Source organism: Nymphaea colorata, chromosome 11, assembly GCF_008831285.2.
Source record: "Nymphaea colorata isolate Beijing-Zhang1983 chromosome 11, ASM883128v2, whole genome shotgun sequence".
NCBI lineage: Eukaryota > Viridiplantae > Streptophyta > Magnoliopsida > Nymphaeales > Nymphaeaceae > Nymphaea > Nymphaea colorata.
In genome coordinates, this window is record NC_045148.1 from 11670911 (window position 1) to 11692448 (window position 21538).

Below are 21538 nucleotides of genomic sequence, written 5' to 3' on the forward strand. Positions count from 1 at the left end.
CCAATGTGAACCAAATTAATAATTTCATATATACGCTTGTTGTTACTGGAAATGTGCCACTTTTATACAAGCTTTGCTTTTTAGTTGTAGGCGTACGCCTAACCTCAACAAGCACACTAGAACCTAAACCCTCACCTTCAACCAATGGCCTTTGGCCACATTGGAAAAAAAAAAGAGAATTGGGAGAACTGACACCCATGAGGTTAGAAGACGTGTTCGCCTGCCACAACTCCACCACACCAACCTCCAGGCGTCGAGTACGTGAATGCAATGACGAACCCTATGTTCGAGTTTATGCAGATTTCAAAACGAAAACAAACAAACAAACAAGAAAAAGTGCGGTTGTGTTTTGTGCTGTGAACTTGATTGTATAATGACTAATTGGATAGGTGAAAATATACTAAAGCTGATATTTCCATACTTACATGATGATTTGTTTAATCGAGTCGAGCTCGCTTAAACCTGACCCAATGATAACTTCATACTTAATTAAACCTGACCCAATGATAATTTCATACTTAATGATTTGTTTAATCGAATCGAGCTCACCTAAACCTGATTCAATGAAGCTCAACTTGGGGTCGTCCATTGATATATATATATATCTCCCTCCATTAGTTGTCCACACTTTTATCTCACACATTTGATGAATGATGAGTCGCTCTTTCTTTTTCTCATGTCTCCCTAACGTCTCTTTCTCTACATTTTCTCTCTCACAATGTTTCTTTCTCTACATTAACAATAGAAGTAACCTCCCTCTGACAACACTAACAGACACTTTAACACCGAGGGTTGCGCCCCTTCCCTTCAGGAAGATCACAACTAAAACCGCAAACGACGAACCTCGCCTTGCATGAATGGGAGAGAGGCCCTATGACTAGAAACGCTCGGGGTTCATCGAGGCAAAAGGGCACATCCGAACTGGAACCATTAAACTCACCCTGCTGTTCAGTTGGCCAGAAAAAAATGAGATAGCCCATTATCTTAAAAAACTGAGTTGATCCCCACAAATAAGGTAGACGCCAAAATTTTGCAGAACCACTACGCGGAAATTACAAAAGCTAAAAAGACCAGAGAGCACAGAAATGGCGACTTTGGCAAACAACAAAAAATCAGTGGCTCTGCAATATCAAAGAGGACAGTAGACTCAAACAAGTTCACCAACATTAAAATTGACTGTACTTCACTCATCATCCGAATAGCTGAACTTTATAGAATGCGATTGAAGATCAATCAAGCCACCTCTATAACTCCCCCGCTTCTTTTTTGTCTTTTCATGACGGAAGTCCCTATGGAATTGCCAGAGAATAAAAGACATAAATCAGAAGAAAAAACAAGCACATAACGATAGCACCATACAAATTACGACTTTGTTTTCATCCTTATTTTGATAAAACATGCGGAACAAGTATTGCCGTTAAAATATTCATTCTGACCGAGTACAAGAACAAGAAAGGTCACTAAAGTTCTTTCGGTTGCTGAACAGAACTATTTCATGAGCAAGTGTTCTGTTCTGCGTGTTACACTGTGGAAGATGGAACACCCGGAAGAGATAAAAAGCATTCCTATAGAACACACGTTCTCTCAATATTTGTTATTTGGTAGAATATTCACTAACAGGAAAATTGGCAATATGAGAAGACTAATGTTCCCGCAATCAAATAACTACTCCCCAAGAACATAAAATTTATAGGAGAAGAAAAAAAATGTGCTTCCAATGTTTGTGAGGATTAGTAGTTTTAGAAAGATTCAGTCTTTCTGGACACAGCTTCCAAAAACATAGAACCAGTTGTCAGAAAAAGCATGTTCCCCTGCCCAAAACGGATAAAGCAAATCTCAACTGGATGATACAGTGTCATAAAATAACAGATACACAACTTCCCAGTCCATTTTATCGATGCAGAGGAAAAAAAACACCGAGGACCAAAATGGGGAACAGAATTTGAATTCCATAAAAAGATTAGGCAGTACATTCAAATAACAGTGATGGTACGGTAAAGAATAGTACTTACTTTCCTCTAACTTGACCAAGAACTTCTTGGGCCCTTGCCCCATAGCCAGATTCGGCACCACCCTGGCATCCCGAGTAAGGGCAAAGAAAATTTCACAAAACACAGTTAGCACAGGTGATTGACAAAAGTATACCAGCCTAAAATTTTATCAACCAACTGCCTTTCTTTTATCTAACTCAAGCAGCTAAAAGCTAAAAGTAAAGCAATTCAAGTCTAACAGTCGTGTGCTTTGTCATTCCTTCAAAAGTTGACAACCCTTTTTAAAACTATTTAAAAAGAAATGCAAAATGACTGCATCATAAACCCAAATAAGCAAAAAAAACAAAAAAAATACCTTTGCCCAGTAGGAGTTGTTCTGAAGTCTTTCATCAGCAAAAGTTATTTCATCTGGGTTAACCCTCCGAAAAGCATTAACAGTTTTTGGCTGTGGAAGAACACAGGTGAACAACCAAAAGACATCCAAGTGCACACTAACAACATAAATTGATTACAATATTTAAAAATTTGGTATCTATGAAATTTTCAGGCATGAAACGAAATGATCAATAAATTGCGGTTGCATGAAAAGAGGGAGTTGAAATTTGAAATTTTAGGCTCATCTCGGGTGCATACCTCTGCCGATCCTTTTGAACCTTTCTTGTGTGTTTCAGCTGTGTGGCCCTCAAGTTCTTTATCCTCAATGTTTCCATTAGCATGAACTTCACTGGCATTCAAAGAACTAACAGCTTCACAACATAAACCATCAAAAGTTGATTTACTTTTCTTTTTCTTATTTTTATTGCTCAGACATGTCTCGTTCAATGAAACTGTATAACTCGAATCTTGTAAAGCATTTACATTTGCCACTTTGGATGTAAGAGAGTCATTGAATTTCTCAGCAAATCCCTCCTGAGATGCTTTACCATGATTCAAAGAGGCATCTTCTTCTTGACAAGTGTAAGACTTTTTTTTCTTTTTCTTTCCATGTTTAGGCATTGTCAGTAGCACAATCGTATCTTTAGATTTGCCATCCAACCCAGTGCAGACAAACTTAACATTCTCCAATGCATCCCCCAAGTTACCAAACTTGCAAGACATCTCATTCTCAACTTGTTTAGTATCTTCAACATTGCAATCATCAGAAATCTTTCTGTGTTTCTTTCTCTTCTTCTCTTTTGCTGCTGGACGCATCACACTTGAGTCACCAAGTAAAACTTTGTTACTGTGGTCAACTTCAGGGTCGCAGAAATTTAACATGTCTATCTCAATTCCATTACTTCTCTTTCTGTTATTCACTTCCTTAGATGCAATAACTTCGCTTTTGCCCACATTTATCTGAAGGCCACCAAGTGAATCTACATTTCATTTTACATCATGTCAGAAGAACTTGGTAAAACAGATAGTGCATATAACAATGAGTAGTTGTGCGTATAACAATGAGTAGTTGTGCGTATAACAATGAGTAATTGTGCCATGGGTGTAAGTTTTCACACATGCTCAAATACATCATACCAACAATCATTGAGTTGAACAACTAACCTATGAAAGTAGCCAATTCAATTTCTAAGGTGAAGGCATCTAAAGAGTAATTAGTACCATTCATGTCTTATCTGAAGATCAAGCGGCTGACATTTTTACCAAGGCTCTTCTCATAGGCAACTTCTCGAGAGGATGTAACAAGCTTAAGACGGCTGACATCTATGCTCTATCTTGAGGGGGAGTGTTAAATATGTTTAATAGTCATTTAGAGTCTTTCTACGACATTAGGAAGTTGGAGTATATGTATATAAAATTTATCTTATTTTATTTGGATTGATATTGTAATATTAGAGAAGTTAATTCTACGATTACAATCTCTCTCTCGTCGTAACATATATCATTTTTTATATACGTATTTAATTGTTTAGTAGCCTTATTTGTCCATATTTATGTACAAATTTTGTGTATTAGAACTAGATTAGTCATGTGCACACATAAAATGGTCAGTTTTGTCACAATTTGGTCAGCTTACCAAACCGGACATGGTGTGTCGGAGAAGCACCAACACCAGCGCTAGCATCGACACAGGTGCAACATGGGTGCGGCAAACATTTAGGAGCATTCATGTGAAATAGATAAAAGCATAGCTACAGAAAACACGTTATTTTAAAAAAAAAATACAACAAAAGTAAATGCTGAAAAAAATGGGAAAACATACGCGTTTTTTTCAAAAAACGGAAAAATGAAAAAAAGATTAAAAACGCATTTTTTCGCATCATTTTTAACAGACAATTTTTTATTTCGGGTAGTGGCAGCAACTGTAACTTCAAAAGGTTTTAAATGGTAGTTTGGGTAAAAAATGAATAAAACGTAAATCTTAGAATTTAAAAACATTTTGACAAAGGGGAAAGTGGTCACAAAAACTGCGTTTTATTCGAAAATAATGAGTATAAAACGTGAAAAAACGCCAAAAAAATCAAAAACACAAAAAAATGGGTATAATATGGGTATTATTTGAGATATGGGTATAATACGCATATAATACGGGTATTATATGTGTTTTTCCCATTTTTTCGTACTTTTTATTAATTTTTATTTTTTTATAATTTCAGGATTTATTAAATGTTTTAAATGTTTTAAATTTTTTAAAAATACTCTGAGATTTTCCCAAGATATTCTCGAGATATACAACTTTGTCGTATTATACCCAAGAAATTCTTCATCGTATAATACCCATACACGTTTTTTGTGACAATGCGGGAAACTAGTCGACGTGCTTTTAGGGTTTAGGGTTTTCAGATTTGGGGGAACGTTCCTATTTACAGAAAACAAGGGTTCCTTTCCTAGAAAGGGAGAATCAAAAAAGGATAGGTGCAGAGACTCAATGGAAGTTGTTCCAACAAATGGGGTTGAGGGTTGGTAGAAGAATCTATCCATCAGAACTTTGAGACCAATTAATGGAAAGGACATTTTGGAAAGGTTATGGAAAGATCAGGACTTTCTTGAAAAGTCAGGAAGAACCACTGTCAGATACGATGATGCTCTAGCCGAAGGAATTCTTGCCCATTCTGACTGCAGAAGAGGTTCAGAACTCTGGGAGAATGGGCGAGGGGCGGGATCTAAAAGCAATGTCAAGCAAAGTGTAGGCGTCGTAGCAGTTGTAGGCTCAAAGTCTACAAAAGACGCTCCAATCTCTTCGTCAGCAGTTACAGCTTGCATAGCTCCAGTTGTAGGCGTCGTAGCAAAAGTGCGCACTAGCGCACTTCCTCTGCGCCAAAGATAGCTAGTGCTTTTCTTTCCAAAAGAACAAATTCTTCTCTTTAGTGGCTCGTGACGTATATTTCACTCGCATCGAAAGACGAGGCACGAGATGGATCCCATCCCCTTTGCCGCCTACTGCTACTAAATCACCACCCCCCCAAGTCAAGCTGGTGCCCGCTGTTGCGCTAAGCTCCAATGGGGGCAAATGTTGGGTGCGTTTTGGGAACATCTGCCTCTTTTTGGTATAGTTAGTACTAATAGCATATAATTTTTGGTCAAGTGAGTACAACTCCATTCCGCACTGCTGTGCCGGGCGTGCGACCTATCAACCTACTAGTAATGGGGGAGAAAACATAGCATGTCGCAACGCTTGATTCGAGGCGTCAGCAAAACACTGCCGCCTTTTCCAAAAACAACAAAAACCCCCTTTGCGCCCCAGGACGGAGTGGGGGATGGCCCTACGCGCAAGCAGCAGCAACACCGGCTCCACAAAGTCTGAATCGAATCTGTCTTTTGAGTTTCCCATTCCCTATTCCGGAAGAAGAATGAAAGGGTGCGAAGCGAGCGCTTCTAGCTGCTTCGCCTGCTTCTGATTATGCGCCTATGTTGGCGTGGCGAAAATGCACTAAAAGCGAGATGAACGGGATGGATTGATAAATGGCATGATCTGTTCTGATAGATCGAATGAGATAGTGCGGAATGGAGGTTAAATCCAGGCGATTTTCGATTTTTGATTTTCGACGAGGTTTCTAACCTCAAACTCACTGGCAGAGCAGATCGGCATCTTTTTGTTTTCATCGAGTTGTAGCAACATTAAACCTCTGATGGACTGGTGCATTTTTTGACAGCTACATCCAACCACGCTCGCATGCTCAGGTAGGATTTTTGTTAGCTTTTCAGTCCATTTGCATATGTGCATTGGACATTTTGAGGCAAGTAATATGTTTGTTGGTTTCTACTTTTTGTTTGTCTGTTAGTTTCTAGTTTTTTGTTTTCAATCCATTAGTTTCAAGTTTTTGTTCTGAATCAATCTGCACGTAAGTGAGGCTTCTCATCCACATAAGTGTCTCACTTTTACTGATTTGTTGACGATTGGTTCAATATTTTAGTTACAAATTTACAACTGTCTGGTTCTCAATTTTGTTTGTTTGTTTCTTTAAACTGCGTTACGTATTTGGTGGGAGATATTTGGACCTTCTGTTCCTATTCTTCAAAGAGTAGCAATCAAAATTTTAAGCCACATGCATTGCATCAGCTTGCAAAAGAAATTGGAGTGCATTTGAAGTTGTTAATACGAAGAAGAGAAGCAACCTTTTACCATCTAGACTAACTGATACGGTATTCATTATAATGAATAAGCGTTTACAAAGCATGGCTGCAAAAATAAACAAGATAAATGCAAATTCAATCTATACATACCATGTGAATCCATTACCAGAAGCACAAAATGTAGAGGTTGGGTTGTCTTCAGGTTTACAAGAAGAAGATAACAAAGAATGCAGATCAAGTAGAACAAATGAACAAGCTGACTCTACTACATGGGATGAAGATTAATGATGGATATGTTCTTTTTTTTTTTGTATTTTAAGAATTATTTAAATTGTGTTGTAAAGCCATGAGGTCTATAAACTTGATGTTATTTATGCATTTGTTTGCCTGCTTGTGTTCATTTTTTTTTTTATGCACTTCTTTTTTTTAGTCTCTATTTAATCCTCATTTTTTTAGTTCGATCTAGGATTTCTGCATAACGGGTTAATAAATTAATATGTATTATGTTTTCTTTATTTCTGATTTGTAGTTAATATGTTCTCTTTATTTCTGATTTTCAGGTAAATACTTAATACTTAATAGTTATTTATGCTTTTTTTTTTGTGTGTCCATTTTCTATTTTTTTTGTTACGTATTTCTACTTTTGTTGTTGTCTTATTAGTTTCTCATTTATTTTATTTTTTTCCTAACTTTTAAGATTTTTTAGGATTTTCTTAATTAAAAAAATATTTTTTTTCTCGTATTTTTCAAGTCCACCGAAATTATACCCGAGAAAACCTCACAGTTTAAAACTCAACTCCGAAACGTTATTTGTGACTACGGATAAAAGCATACAAGGACATTTTTCTGGCAAAAAAAATGTATGTTCTAGAAGAATTATTTGCCTCCGGACTTCTGTTTCTCACTTCAACATTATTTACCACTTTCCCAATTCCAAATATGCCTAAGAATATCATAAAAAGTCCAAGTAGTCAGTGAGAAATACCTTTCTCTTTTAAGCCACTGAATTGTCCATCAGTAGAAAGGGCACTGCAAAAATGTCAGCGACATGGTAAGTTATAAATAGAAAAAGTACTCTGATGAAAACTGCAAGTCCTTAGTGTGTCTAAGAACAACAAGGCAGAGATAGAGATGATCAATAAAAGGAAGAGAAAGTACATTTTAAGAAATTATGTGCAAATGGTGCAAACACACAGTCAAGAATATTGTTCCATGTTAAATTCTACAGAAATGATGCATGGGAACAAAGGAATTGCATATCACAAACTTAACTACAGAAGCATAAATCATTTGTTGAGCCTATTCACATGAACAAAGGCACAAAAATCGTGTAAGCACAAGCAAGAGTGTTGATATTATTATTATCAATTACTTCAAGAAACAAGGTACAATGGTATAAATAACAGCCTCCCCATTAACATACACATACAGAGACACGTACATACTACAGGCATGAAAAAGTACCATCCTTGTAGTCTGTGCGGCACGGCAAGAACCTTATGCCGTCAACCTTAAGACAATCGAAAGGAGCGAAAAGATCAATTGGAAAGCAAAGTGCATAAAAAACTCAGCGTGTGAATAAAGAAAACTCGCAATGTATTTATCTTGGACAACTTGTACATCACGAGAGAAGTAACAAAGGAGAATAATATCAACTTGCTTACATAGGGTTGGGGTTGCTGTCCGGCCGAGTGAACATTTATTGTAAAGCTTATTATTTACTCTCCTATACGGCTGTCTCCAAGAGATCTTTGGAAGAGGACCGGCCTTCGGCAGCACAGTTGGTCGCGACCAGGCCGGGTCCTACCAGTTTAGTATCAAAGCACTTTGAGGGCAGATTATTGGCAGCTATGGGGCACAAAGGAAAACATATTCATATTGAGACGCCAAACCATGAGGAAGAGATGATAGAACATGAAGAAGAGGAGTATTCGCTTTCAGCAGATGTAGAGCCCACGAACGACATAGTATCCAACCTTGAGAACGACATGAACCAAATAAGACATGATATGTCCGAATGTAAAAAACATTTCAGCAAACTCGATTTCTTAGATGAAATGAGGGACATCATGAGAACCATGTCGTCATGTAATCAAGAACTTAAGGATACAACTCAACAGCTAAACCGACGGATTGAACAAGTTGAGAAAAATACTCATGGTATGATGATGAGAGAGGATAAAGGAAAGGGAGTCCTAAACACGGCAAGTTCGTCTTATCAAAGGGGCAAGAATCCAAATGAACCCATCTCGCATATTGGAACAAGTAGAGCTGGAAATAGAAGCAATGGAGGGATGCAATTAGCCCACAACCGGACATGAGGGATCCATTTTGTCCTCAAAATAGGCGTAATGAGATACCCATAGGACCGATTGGAATAGACCATGGATTCAAATGTTGACCGCCCAAAACATAGAATCCCCAATATGAGGACTTAAACCGGTGGGAATTTAGTCCCTTACAAGTGAACAAGCATAAGCAAATGGTACTAGTAAGCAAAGAAGGGATTGTACAGACTCAAACACAAAGGAACATTCTCCCCCCTTCAAATAAGGCTGACTCGGTGCCAACTGCATCATGGTAGGCACAGACTTTTTTTGGGTAGCACCACTTCAATCGAAATGCACACTCCCATGTAGGTTGCTCTTCATCTGCCTACTTGACGAAATATTTCTTCAACTCCCTAAGATAGTTGATCTTGTGTGGAAGAATATGCTCCAGCTGTCTGTCGGCTACACGCTTACCTGTAAGGGCTCTTTGTAGGATTGTCTCACTTTGTGGCTAGCTCCGCTCTGGATCCTCAACATCGACATAGAATGGCTTCAGGTTGCATATGTGAAACACTGGATGCACCTTGAAGTCTGACAGCAAATCTAACTTGTACGCTAGCTTCCTAATTCTATTAGTGACATTGTCATAAAAAAACATGTACAAGTATTATACGGCAAGGAAAAAGACGTGTATAATACGGCAAAGTTATATATCTCGGGAATAAAACCGAAAAAAATGATAAATTTTAATAATAAATAAATAATCCTGATAATTATATAAAAATAAAGTAAATGAAAAATTTAAAAAAAACATTGAAAATTTTGCAAAGGCTCGGTAATTCATCACAAAAGTAAGGGTTCGGATAGGCCAAAGATGATACCATGATTTTAGTAATCTGAAAAATTTATATATATTTGATTTCAAAAAATAAAATAAGATAAAAAAATTCATACTCATAACCCATCACATGATTCACAACATTAAATAAAATCGGCCGGTTTTAAAGCATCGAACCTAAGCAAGAGGGCAACAAGAAAATGTGGAAACTAAGAGGGAAACATAAGGCAGATTAACGATATAAAATCTACACAAGCATAACCGGTGCAGGTAAGGCAGGTTTTAAAATACATAATACGGTAGCATCAAATGCAACAAAAAACGGGGGAAAACTAAAGGGGAAACATAAAAAGGTATAAAACCAATTGCAGAAAAAAAGAGCAAGCATACAATTAGGTGGCCTCTATGTGCTGATTTTGCCCAAAATCACCGCCACGCCCGCCGGCCTTTGTCGAGTGCCTGAGGTCACAGTGAGTGAAGACTGAAGAAGGCTCACCGCTGGAAAAATCTTCTGCCCGCCGGCGATTCCCATCAACCGCCCTCACCATCACCGCTCGTCCGTCCGGCGACTTCCTCTTCACTGTCTTTGAATGAGCAGAGAGAAACGATCGACTGAAGGAGGGAGACGCGAAGAGGAAAGGAATCGCGAGGGGGAAAGGGAACGATTTTAACTTTTACTTTAACCTAAGCCCTTTTTCTATCTAAAAATACGTTTCTGCCATTAAAAGGACCGATCAAATTTAAAACAAAACAAATCTTTTATAAATATTACATGCCATGCTATTTTTAAAACTCATCGCACACCTTTAAAAAACGTGAAAGACGCGTATAAAACGCGTATAATGCGTTTTTTTATTTTTTACCGTTTTTGAAAAAAACGCGTCACATTCCCGTTTCATTCGGCTGGGAGGTTTTCCGCGTATAATATGCATTTTTTTTTAAAAACGGCATTTTTTGTGACAAAATTGATTAGTCACAGTGAAAGACTTTTCATACTTCCGAATTAAGGCATGGTGGTTTTTGCATGCTAGTTTGTCTTTAGCCCGGCTTCCGTCCTTGCACTACTTCGTGGTCCCTCGGAGGCCCTTGGCCAAAGACACGACCGCAAGTGAGCCAACCTTCCCATGGGTTTGGGCGTGGTTTTTTTCGATTAAGCATGGTTTGTATGGTTTGTGAGTGAGTTGCGAGAGATTTTCTTGTATCTTGTACGGCCTCACACCCCTTAGTCTATTGTAGTAGGTCTGGCCTTAGTTAGTTTTTGGGGAAGCCTCACTTATTCATCCCGTCCTATTGGGTTTTTGCGCTGGGGTCCTGTCCAGCCGGATAAATCTTTTGTATTAATTTGCCTAGGAATTTTTGTTTTAGATTCCCTCAAGAAGATCTTGGGAGTAGGATTCCCAATTGGTGCGACTTTTCTAGTCTCCACTGGTCGGGTCCTAACAATTGGTATCAGAGCGAGTCTTGAGGATAAACCGGCAATTGTTAGCACAAGTTCCTTGGAAGATTCAGCTTCAAAGGGCAGCTATATAGTCGGCTTTGTCAGTTTCGGTTTTGAGCAGTGCATTTCTTACACAGACCTTTGGGTTTTTTTTTTTTTGAGTCAGCCATGGTTTTCTAGTTAGTGTTCACAGCTTTTCTTGCTGCTCACCTTAGCAAAAATAGGGTTGTGTACCCTGCACACCCGAGGGTAGCAAAGCTCGAGGTGCGTCACGGAGGCATCAAGCGGACAAGGTGATTTAGGCTCTTCCCTTTGAGCCCGGCCGAGAGCGAGGTGTGACTGCCGAGGCTGCGGTCTAGGGTAAGCCTACGTAGAAAGGTGGTGGAAAAGGAAAGAGCGGCTGGCGATATCCCTTGCCTACAAAATAGGAAAGAGGATTCCGCTTGGGGATCTTCCGGATTTGGAATGGGTCAAGGCGGGAAATAAAGATTTGGGAGAAGGAGACGTGGTAAGGATGATGGCTCGGATGGGTGACACGTGGAGCTAAGGACGGACGGGATTGGACCGAGCTAGGGTTACTTACCGGATTCGACGCCGGCGAGCTTGGATCTCCTCTTGTGTGTCGGCCGTTAGGGCTAACTTCCAAAGCAAAAATGACCACGTTGCCCTTGGTGTTTCTGACCATGACTTCGATTGTTATAACTACTCAAAAGTTGATCGAAATCGAACTGTTATAACTACTCAAAAGTTGACTCTTCTACGCTGCTTCTCTGACCATTACCAAACTAAACTGACTCTGCCGACCACACTGCCATTGCGCTGCCTGTGTGTTCGTAGGAAAGGGAGAGACGGGTTGGTCCACCTATTGCCGCACTCTCCAAGTTCCTCGACAGTCACACCTCGCTCTCGGCCAGCCACAAGCTATTTCCAGACGCAAAAGAACCTATCTCCAAAGGAGGCTCGTAAGCAGGAATTCTTAGCCAAGTTTGACTTCGCATTGGAGTACAAAGCATGAAAGGTCAATGTCGTTGCTGATGAATTGAGTCGAAAGGCAGAACTTATAGCAACTCGAGTAGAGTCCTCCGAAGTACAACTGGAGGGTGCTCTCCATGATTGTGTCCTTGAAGGGATGCGGCAGGACCCGACGGCACAATACTTGGTGGCCGTATCTTAAGCAGAGAAGACTCAAAGGTTCTAGTTACGAGACAAACTCCTCACCAAAAGCGGACGTGTATTTGTGCCACAATGGGGGCAACCTTCGACCGAAGCTTTTAAAGGAGTGTCATGATACCTTTATGGGCTGGTCACCCTGACCAAGAGCAAACCTTAACACTCCTTGAACGCGGATATTATTTGTCACAAATGCGAGATGATGTTGAGGCCTACGTGAAGACGTGCCTCATCTGCCAGCAAGACAAAGGGTTGAACCAGAAGCCAGCAGGCCTCTTACAACCGTTGGTAATGAGAAAGCCAATCCATAGACTTGATCATAAGCCTATCGAAAGTAGATGTCTCTAGCTCTATTTATGTTGTTGTGGATAGGTTTTCAAAGTATGTTACATTTATCCCAACTTCAAAGGAATGTCTCATAAAGAAAACGGTGGAGTTCTTCGTGGAGAACATAGTCAAGCATTGGGGCGTGCCGAAAAGCATTGTGAGCGACTGCGATGCTCATTTCACGGGCACGTTGTAGCATGAAATATTTCGTTTGCTCAGCCTAGACTTGTTGTTTCCACGAGTTTCTACCCACAGACAGACGACTAGCTGGAGTGTATCAATGCCTTGTTGGAAGAGTACTTGCGACACTTCGTCAGTGCAAACCAGAAAAACTGGGAAAAGCTCAATGTTGACCAATTCTGCTACAACTTGTAAAAGAGCGAGTCTTGTAAGCACAGTCCATTTGAAATAGCTACGGGACAACAACTGTTGATGCTACACACTCTTGCTGCCCAGGAAAATGGAAGGCCTACATTTGCCTACCAGTTTGTTAAAGACTGACATGAACAGGCAGAACCTGCCAAGACATTATTAGATAAGGTTGCCAAAAAGATGAAAAAGTTGGCTGATGAAGACCGACAACCGGCTGAATTTTGAGTTGGAGACCAAGTCCTCATGAAGCTATATCCTGATTGCACGGGTATTTTTCGTGGGTGATACCATGCCTTAATTCGGAAGTATAAAAGGTCTTTCACTGTGACCTAGAGAATTGGGAACTAGCCTACAAGTTATATCTGTTGCTAGACTTCAAGGTGCATCCAGTGTTTCACATTTGTAATTTGAAGTCATTCTATGTTGATGCCGAGGACCCGAACAGAAGCCAGCCACAACGAGAGCCAATCCTATAAAGAGCCCCTACAAGTAAGCATGTAGTCGACAAACAGTTGGAGCGAATTCTTCGACACAAGGTCAACTGTCTTAGAGAGCCGAAGAAATATTTTGTCAAGTGGGCGGATAAAGAACAACCTACCTGAGAGTATGTGTTTCGGTTGAAGTCGCACTACCCGGAATAAGTCTGTGCCTACCATGACGCAACGGCGCTGATGACGGTACATGATTTGAAGGGGGGAACATGTTCACTTGTGTCTAAGTCTGTATAATCATTTCTTTTGCTTACTAATACCATTTGCCATTTGCTCAATGTTTATTCACTAGCAAGAGAATACCCTCCTATCGATCTAAGTGTCATGTTTGGGATTCTGTGTTAGGGATGGTCGGCATTTGAATGCGGTTTCGACCAACCTTATGTAAGCAAGTTGAGATTTTTTTTTTTCTTACCTCTCTCATGATGCACAAGCTTTTCAAAATAAATACATTGCAAGTTTTCTTTATTCACACTTTGCGTTCTTTATGCACTTTGCTCTCCAAATGTTCTTTGCGGCCCTTTCGATTGTTTTAAGGCTGACTGCAAAAAGTTCTTGTCATGCCGCACGGAAGAAGGTGTCAGTCTGTGACACTACATGCCTTGTAGATATATGATTTGGTTAAACTAAGACACGTATGTAATTACAATCAACCTCAATATGCTTCATCCCCTTGAGGAAAACTAGACAATTAGCAATATAGATGGCTGCCTAGTTATCACACATCATCACGATTTGAGCCGAGATCTCTACAAGTGAATCATTTAGGATAGATCTTATCCACATCATCTCTACAAATGTTTGAACCAAGGCTCTATATTGAGGCCCCTCAAGCTAATATGTACTTATAAGCTTCATTTGCACTATAAACTTTAAATATCCTATAGAAGGTTTATGTTCACTCAACTAACCTGAGGACTTTGATCAAAAGTATACATATCTTCAGTAACTCCACGCATGATTCTTAAACTTCAGTACTGAATATAATATCCACAATTGCACAAGATTTTTTTTTTCCTTATAAACATACAGTTATGCAACCCATCCATTGCTAGAAAACAACCTCAAAGGATTTATTTGCTTCATCATATGCTGCACAGTCTAACATTCATAGCAAATTTAGTAAATTTTTTCATGACACGCAATACATAAGCAAGTCTATAGATATATTTCGTGATCTATTGACATTGTTCAACAATTGATTTCATCTCATACATGTTGCCAATATGTTAAAGCACGAGATTCAAAAAGTGGCAGACTCAAAACAATTGTTGCAAATCTGGTTTGTGCACGTTGTATCAATTCAACTCCATTTATAAATTTTCTCATGAGACTCAAGACAGCTAATAATCTTGACCAAGAGAAGCAGCTCCAATTATGCATGTAATAAGAAAGACCAGCAACAACATCTCAAGATAACTAGCAACACATGCCAAAGAATAAGATTCTAAAGCAGCTTCAAAGAAAGACAAACAACAATCCCATAGAACAATCACCAAAGGGTTGGTGAGAAGCACAGACTTGAGGCAAAGAATGCAGACTTCCAAGGGACACAGTTTGGAAACAAGACATCAACCAATCTGCAGTGAACCTGGATCAAATCCAACAATATCAACAGAAAACCATGTCCACAGACCAGGTTTCAGATCTGACCCCCAACTCCCATCAGGTCTTTTGATGGCCAAACTCTTTTCTGTTAATCCTTTTCTTTTATTTAACCACCAAATCCACAGCAAAGAACTGAGATTAATTTCTCCACCTACAATATGTGGCAGATTAATGTAGACATGGTTTTCACTCTGATACCATGTTGCAACTTACACATTAAGAGTTTAAGGTAGAAGAATATCAATAAGACATGAGACTTTGAAGGCAAAGGGAAGAGAGAAGAAGAAAGAAGAAAGAAAGAGAGAAAAGAGACAAACGAGAGTTAGATAGACGGAGAATCATTAAACTTCATTTAGACTCCTAATCCCACTTTAAATAGAGATTAGGGTTAAGAAAAAACAATATCAGTAAGCTATACATACTTTATCAAAATTACATATGACGACCCATAAAATATGTCGCTGGTTCAAAATAATTAGTCAATAGTCAATATCAAACACTTAATCAACAAATATGATAACTGTAAGATTGGAAACCAATCATTCCATCGAGTCCAGCATCCACTATTTCATCATACAAAAGTGCACTTAAACTTAAGCACCATAATATGAATTCAATGCATTCTTTAAAGTTTAAACCATAAAATAACGGTCTATTCTTCACATAACAAAAAGAAGCAAACAATTTTAACAAGAAAAAGGCAAGATGGCTTGCAAATATAACTCAAAATTCAATATCTGAGTAACACTGTCAGATGGGTCCTGATATGGGTAAGGTACAGAACCTATGGATACGGCAATGCTAGTGCCACAGGAAATTTTCACAAATGTGGATGTGGGGGTATGTCAAGGTGCGAAATTAATTATCATATCGGAGAATTTCTAAAAATTTAACAAGTTTTGATAGCACTTCTTTTCAAGTTTTAAAAAATTAAGTATTTATTTATAATATATGTTATCAAGGCACCTAGGCAAAAAAGGCAACCAATTTTTCTTTAAATTTTTTTAGTGGTGTTAATATGCCAAGTTATTTTGATTAACTATTATTAATATTTGGAATGTGGAGAGTAGTAATATAACAAGCATAATCAACTTAAACAATAAAAAATTAACTGTTAACTTCATTGAATATGCAAAATCCATAGAAGAAGTATAACATTACTCATTAAATGTAATCTAATAGAAGAAACAAAAAAAAAAAAACTAAATCTAATATCTAGACTATACATAAAAGCATATACATATAACACGCATTACAATATGTAACAAGACTAACAAATTGCACTACAATACAATTTAACATAATAGTATATACGTATAAGTTCATAACGAGCATAACAAATTAACAACACATATAACTATATGATATAAGTATGTAACATAAACCATATTAATGTATACATAATAGGTATGAGGTATCACAATACTATATAACAGACTTAGTGGCTAACAATATATACATCTATGATCTAAGAATATACATATAACAGCATAATGAACATAACAATACATAATCAATACAAAATAAATTACTCAATTAAGAACTTTAATTAAAAGGGAATGTGCTTTTCAATTTACCATGGACTAGGCGTGTTCGCCCCAAGACCAGCCTAGGTGCCATTGCCTAAGTGGTGAACTTAGGCGACAGGTGTGGATTCACACTTAGTCCATGCTTGGGTGAGGCCTAAACAACATAGCTTATAATATAGGTGATTGATAATGAAGGGATTTAAAAGAAATTTTGTGAAAAAAAAAAGTAACTACTTTAAAAAGGCAAAAGCCACAATGGACAAAACCCTTGAACTCAAACTCTCCTTCTCTCTCTATTGAGAAGTGCAATAGGTATTCACCCCTCCCTCTCTCTCGTTCATTTGCACCCACCCAACCCTTTCTCTCTATCCTACTTGGAGATCAGATCTCTCTCTCTCTCTCTCTCTCTCTCTCTCTCTCTCTCTCTCTCTCACACACACACACACACACATTCATTTTTCCCCCAATCTCTCCTTTTGTATTTCTCCTATCTGTAAAAACCAACTCCCTCTCGTGCGTTCATTTCCCCCATCTCTCTCTCTCTCTCTCTCTCTCTCTCTCTCTCTCTCACATACACACACATTCATTTTTCCCCCAATCTCTCCTTTTGTATTTCTCCTATCTGTAAAAACCAACTCCCTCTCGTGCGTTCATTTCCCCCATCTCTCTCTCTCTCTCTCTCTTCGCGCCTAAAACCCGAATCTCAAGGGAATTGTGTCTGTCTTTTTCTTTTTCAGAACCTGCATCATTTTGTTTTCTTTCATCACATTGTAGAAAAAAACACACACACCTTATATTGTACAGCCGTATCAAAATGGTATGACGTACCCGTGAAGGTGTACCTACGTACCAACATGGCTACTAAGGACAATATGGCATACCTGTGTGACATAGAAAATTAGAAATAACACAAAAATGTTTCACCATTTTAAAAAAGAAATCCTCTTCTTATATTGGAACATTTTCCATTTTCTGTTACATTTTTCATTTTACTTATTTTAAAAATTTAAAGCTTTTCTGAATGTTCTTCAACGTTTTCAAAAAGATTAACAGAAAACCCATAATTTCATAATTTTTTCTGCTATTTTTACTTTTAAAACGTTTTTGAATTTCCAAGATTTTTCAAAAAATAAAAAATTAAAAGAAAATAACAAGAAACTTCTGAGAACAATATACGACTATGTTTGAAACATAAAAATCTAGCACTGAATGTCCCGAAATCCCACAAAAATATATCACCGTTCATTTATGGTTATCCATATACACTACACCTATCTTGTAACAATCACCAGAAAATAAACATTCTCCATCAATCACCAGCATTGAATGCTTCTCAAAAAGAATTAAAATGTCAACAAGGTACAAGAACAATCCATACCAACCGTCCTTCAAATACTTGTAGTACACATGCTCCAATCTGATAGCATTTGTCAATGAATTGTCTATCTACATCAAGCACAACAAAGCAGGTTAAAGACTATGATACTAACTTCCAAAATAAACAAGTTAAAAAAAATTGGTTGTAACTTGTAATGCATATAGAATTAAAAGTAGATTCATCAGAAGTACATTAACCACTTTGGCCCTAGAGAAAGATCAAACTGCGGGGATCGCAAGTCACCTACAACCAAATATAGAGACTCTAAGGCAAGCACTATAGACCATCAAGTTGGAAAGGAACACACACCAAGTAGACATCTGTGTACTTAAAAGTGTCAAGTGGGGGATCAGTGTTCTATAACCTACCAAGACAACTCATTGACTCGGCCCAACTAGGCGCCTTCTTAGCCAACCCAATTAAGTGATTCATGACTCAGTGAAAACTCATCTGACTCAATTTAAAACTTGTTTTATTCGGTGCAACCGATAAACTTTGTATTTTGTAATCAACAAGGTGATCGGTTATTAATTACTTAATTTTTTTGACATGAATTTTCTATCTTACTGTAATATAAAAATTAGAATTGTTGTGCATTTTCCAAATTTGCATATTGCAAAAGAAAAACTAAAGCTGATTAGGCTTAACTTCAGGCATTGTTGTCCATTCATTTTGATTTTAATTTTTTTGACATGAATTTTCTATCTTACTGTAATATAAAAATTAGAATTGTTGTGCATTTTCCAAATTTGCATATTGCAAAAGAAAAACTAAAGCTGATTTGGCTTAACTTCAGGCATTGTTGTCCATTCATTTTGATTTTTGGAGCCTTAGATTCTTTATTTTGGAGTTTTAGTTTAGATTACATACATACATGTTGAATTTACTATGGACACCCGTAAATGCTGAACAATGATTTTAATGTTTGTGTTTTGTTGATTTGTTTTTCATCGATATATTGATACTGATTACTCAGTTATATTGAAGCACGCAACTATAGAAGCAGTAACAACTTAATTGTCTGGTGTGCTACCATAATAAAAATAAATTTAGTTATTACTTGAAGTTAGGCTGACTTATTTCTGAGTTATACATGTAATCAAGTCATCTGAAAACATTTTCATATTGAAATAACAAGTTGTATATTGTTTATATTTTAAAAAAAGAAATAGTTAGCAAAACCCAACCTGAGTCACGAAGTTGATCTCGCCGAGCCACGAGTCAATAGTGGACGAGTCAACTGCCAAGTCATTGGGTTTCAAAACATTGAGCAGGACCAATAAATGTCCTAGATAAAGCCTATGCAATAACATTCAACCAAAAAAAATGAAGGGGAGCAAAAGACAAACAAGGGGAAAGAAGAGGAAAATAACTTTAAAATTTAAAATAGTACAACGTGAGAGTTCTGAAAAAAATCCAGCCTACCAACAAAAGGTTAGAGTTTAAAAGATAATTAATGATATGGTCTTAGTAGGACTACTTAGGTGACTCAACTTAGGCATCTAGGCTAGCACCCAGCACCTAGGTCGGCCGGAGTGGATGCCTATGCACACTTTTAACTACTAAGATAGACATACGTGTCATACGAAAGAGATCTCGTTAATGAACTATATAATAAAATATGGTTCCTTTTATGTCGGGAATGTGTTTATCTACGTGCAGACGCACATAGCATCTTTCACGTAAAGAGTCTTTTACATGGTTCAGAAAGAATCCAGTATTAGATTATGTATGCAGAACACATGACCGGGCATGCGACGGATGTCAAAAAATAACACAATGAAATTCTCTAACTTTCAAGCACTAAAAAGCACGTTTTACATCAAGAAAAGGATTCCGTGAGGTTATTCCCGTAAGATACCACGGCAATACATCCATAGGGATTAACGTAGCCAACGCAAGAATTACACTACCGACTCGTATGAATAGTTAGAGGAAACAAGTTGGGGCTGTTTGTCCATGCCCATGCGTATGTGTAATATTGACAGACAGGTGACTAGGCATACATAAAAGTTCCTGCTGCAAACCATATGAACAAAAATATCGCCAACAATTCCACACAGCATAAACGGGTATCGAAGGACTTGGAAGACAAGGCAGTACAAAAAGGTCGAGAGTGACTCCACAGAGTTTTATGATGAGACAACCTGCAGTCGGGCCAATCAACCAAACAAACGCCGAAAAGGAAACAAAAAGACAAAAGAAGTTGTCACGTAGCGTTTAGCTAATGTTATCTATCATGAAACCCTACAATAGGTTAAAAATGACCCAAAAAATCACATCGAATGATATAAAAGAGAGAAAGAAAAAGGAGAAAAATTACCAAGCCCTGAGCTTCTAACTGGAGTGCCGAGAGCGCCTTTGAGAACCCATGCCGTTCCAGAAAGGAAGCTATGGCACGAAGAAGCCCTTCATTGACAGGCTTGGATTCCAACAAGCCGGCAAGCTCCGTTCCCACACTCACCTCTCCTTCATTATTTACTTCCGCCTCTTTCTCCTCCCTAGTTTTCTTCTTCTTCGTCTTCTTCTTCTCCAGCATAACGTTGCGAGGCTCCATGGAGACTAGGGCAGACATAATCGGGAGAGGGAAAGGCAGAGCCGAAAGAAGAATCAAAGACAACGGAAGGAAGATTCTGGAAGCATCGCACCGTTTTATTGCACGACCGCCCTTCCGGAACCGGCTGTTCGCCCTAACAAAATTTCATCTTCCCCCCTTTTCTCACAACCAACCCAAGAACCCTGGGTTGGTCAAAAATGCCTTTTCCACTAACGGTCCTCCTTTCCAAATTCAACGGTTATGGCCAATGTCATCATTTCTAATCGAGAAGCCTAATGAGTCAATGGCTAATCGGAATTGGTGAACTGAATTAGGATCGGAATCATTTGTAAATCGGATTGATTGAATGTGTGTTTTAAGTAACAAATAAAAAATTAAAAAAAACACATAAAACTAAAAAAATGCAGAAACATAAACACCTTAGGAAAAGCAAAAGACAATCAAAATGAAAAAATAAAAGGTGACATAAAAAATTTATGAATTAAGCACACTAAATATAATAAATTGATACGTTGTAGCCTCCTGTTCTATTTTTTTTCGTAATTATATCGTTTTTAAGTCAATTTCTGGAAAAGCTGATGGGAAAATTGTAATCCATTCAACATTTATACGACAATTAATCATAAGGTTGACCAGAAATTAATGATAAAAGTATAAAAAAAATTAATCTTGTAGACCTACATAGCAGATCAGTGGTTTTAAGCAACATATGAAACAGGCCTTCATCAAATCAGGAAAAGGCATGTTCGACTCAATTAGCCGATTCATGTTGATTCGGACCTTAACAACAGCGGTTTGTGGCTACAATGATAGTCTTCCATTTGGTGTGATCTCAGAAAAAATCGGTACCCTTTGTCTTCAACTCATACAATGCACTATATTCAAAAGACAATACGTAATTTCAAGACATTTTGGCATTAAAACCCAACTTTAAACTGAATGCCAAATGCAAATAATATCTGCTCACATAATAGTAAACAATCAAGTTGGATCCACATGTAATGTGTATCAAACACTAAGGATCCCAAGTGATCAAGTAAACAAACAATTAGTAACTTCG

The 21538-nt window shown here is 38.0% G+C and overlaps 1 protein-coding gene across 1 annotated transcript; it reads right to left on the bottom strand.

Annotated features, from left to right (window-relative positions):
- Nucleotides 1–952: 952 nt before the first annotated feature.
- LOC116264024 (suppressor protein SRP40) lies at nucleotides 953–20660 on the bottom strand. The gene is made up of 7 exons (XM_031643926.2): nucleotides 20245–20660; nucleotides 17922–17989; nucleotides 7486–7529; nucleotides 2625–3346; nucleotides 2347–2436; nucleotides 2013–2074; nucleotides 953–1289 (listed from the first exon to the last, which is right to left on the bottom strand). The coding sequence occupies exons 1-7, from the start codon at nucleotides 20494–20496 to the stop codon at nucleotides 1184–1186; spliced, it is 1344 nt and encodes a 447-aa protein (XP_031499786.1). The 5' UTR covers nucleotides 20497–20660; the 3' UTR covers nucleotides 953–1183.
- Nucleotides 20661–21538: the final 878 nt, after the last annotated feature.

Coding starts and splice junctions, on each gene's coding strand:
- LOC116264024 (XM_031643926.2), bottom strand. CDS start 20,496: ATGTCTGCCCTAGTCTCCATGGAGCCTCGCAACGTTATGCTGGAGAAG. Junction 2,075..2,346: donor ACAACTCCTACTGGGCAAAG/GTATTTTTTTTG, acceptor TCGGGATGCCAG/GGTGGTGCCGAATCTGGCTA. Junction 1,290..2,012: donor CTTGGTCAAGTTAGAGGAAA/GTAAGTACTATT, acceptor GCAATTCCATAG/GGACTTCCGTCATGAAAAGA.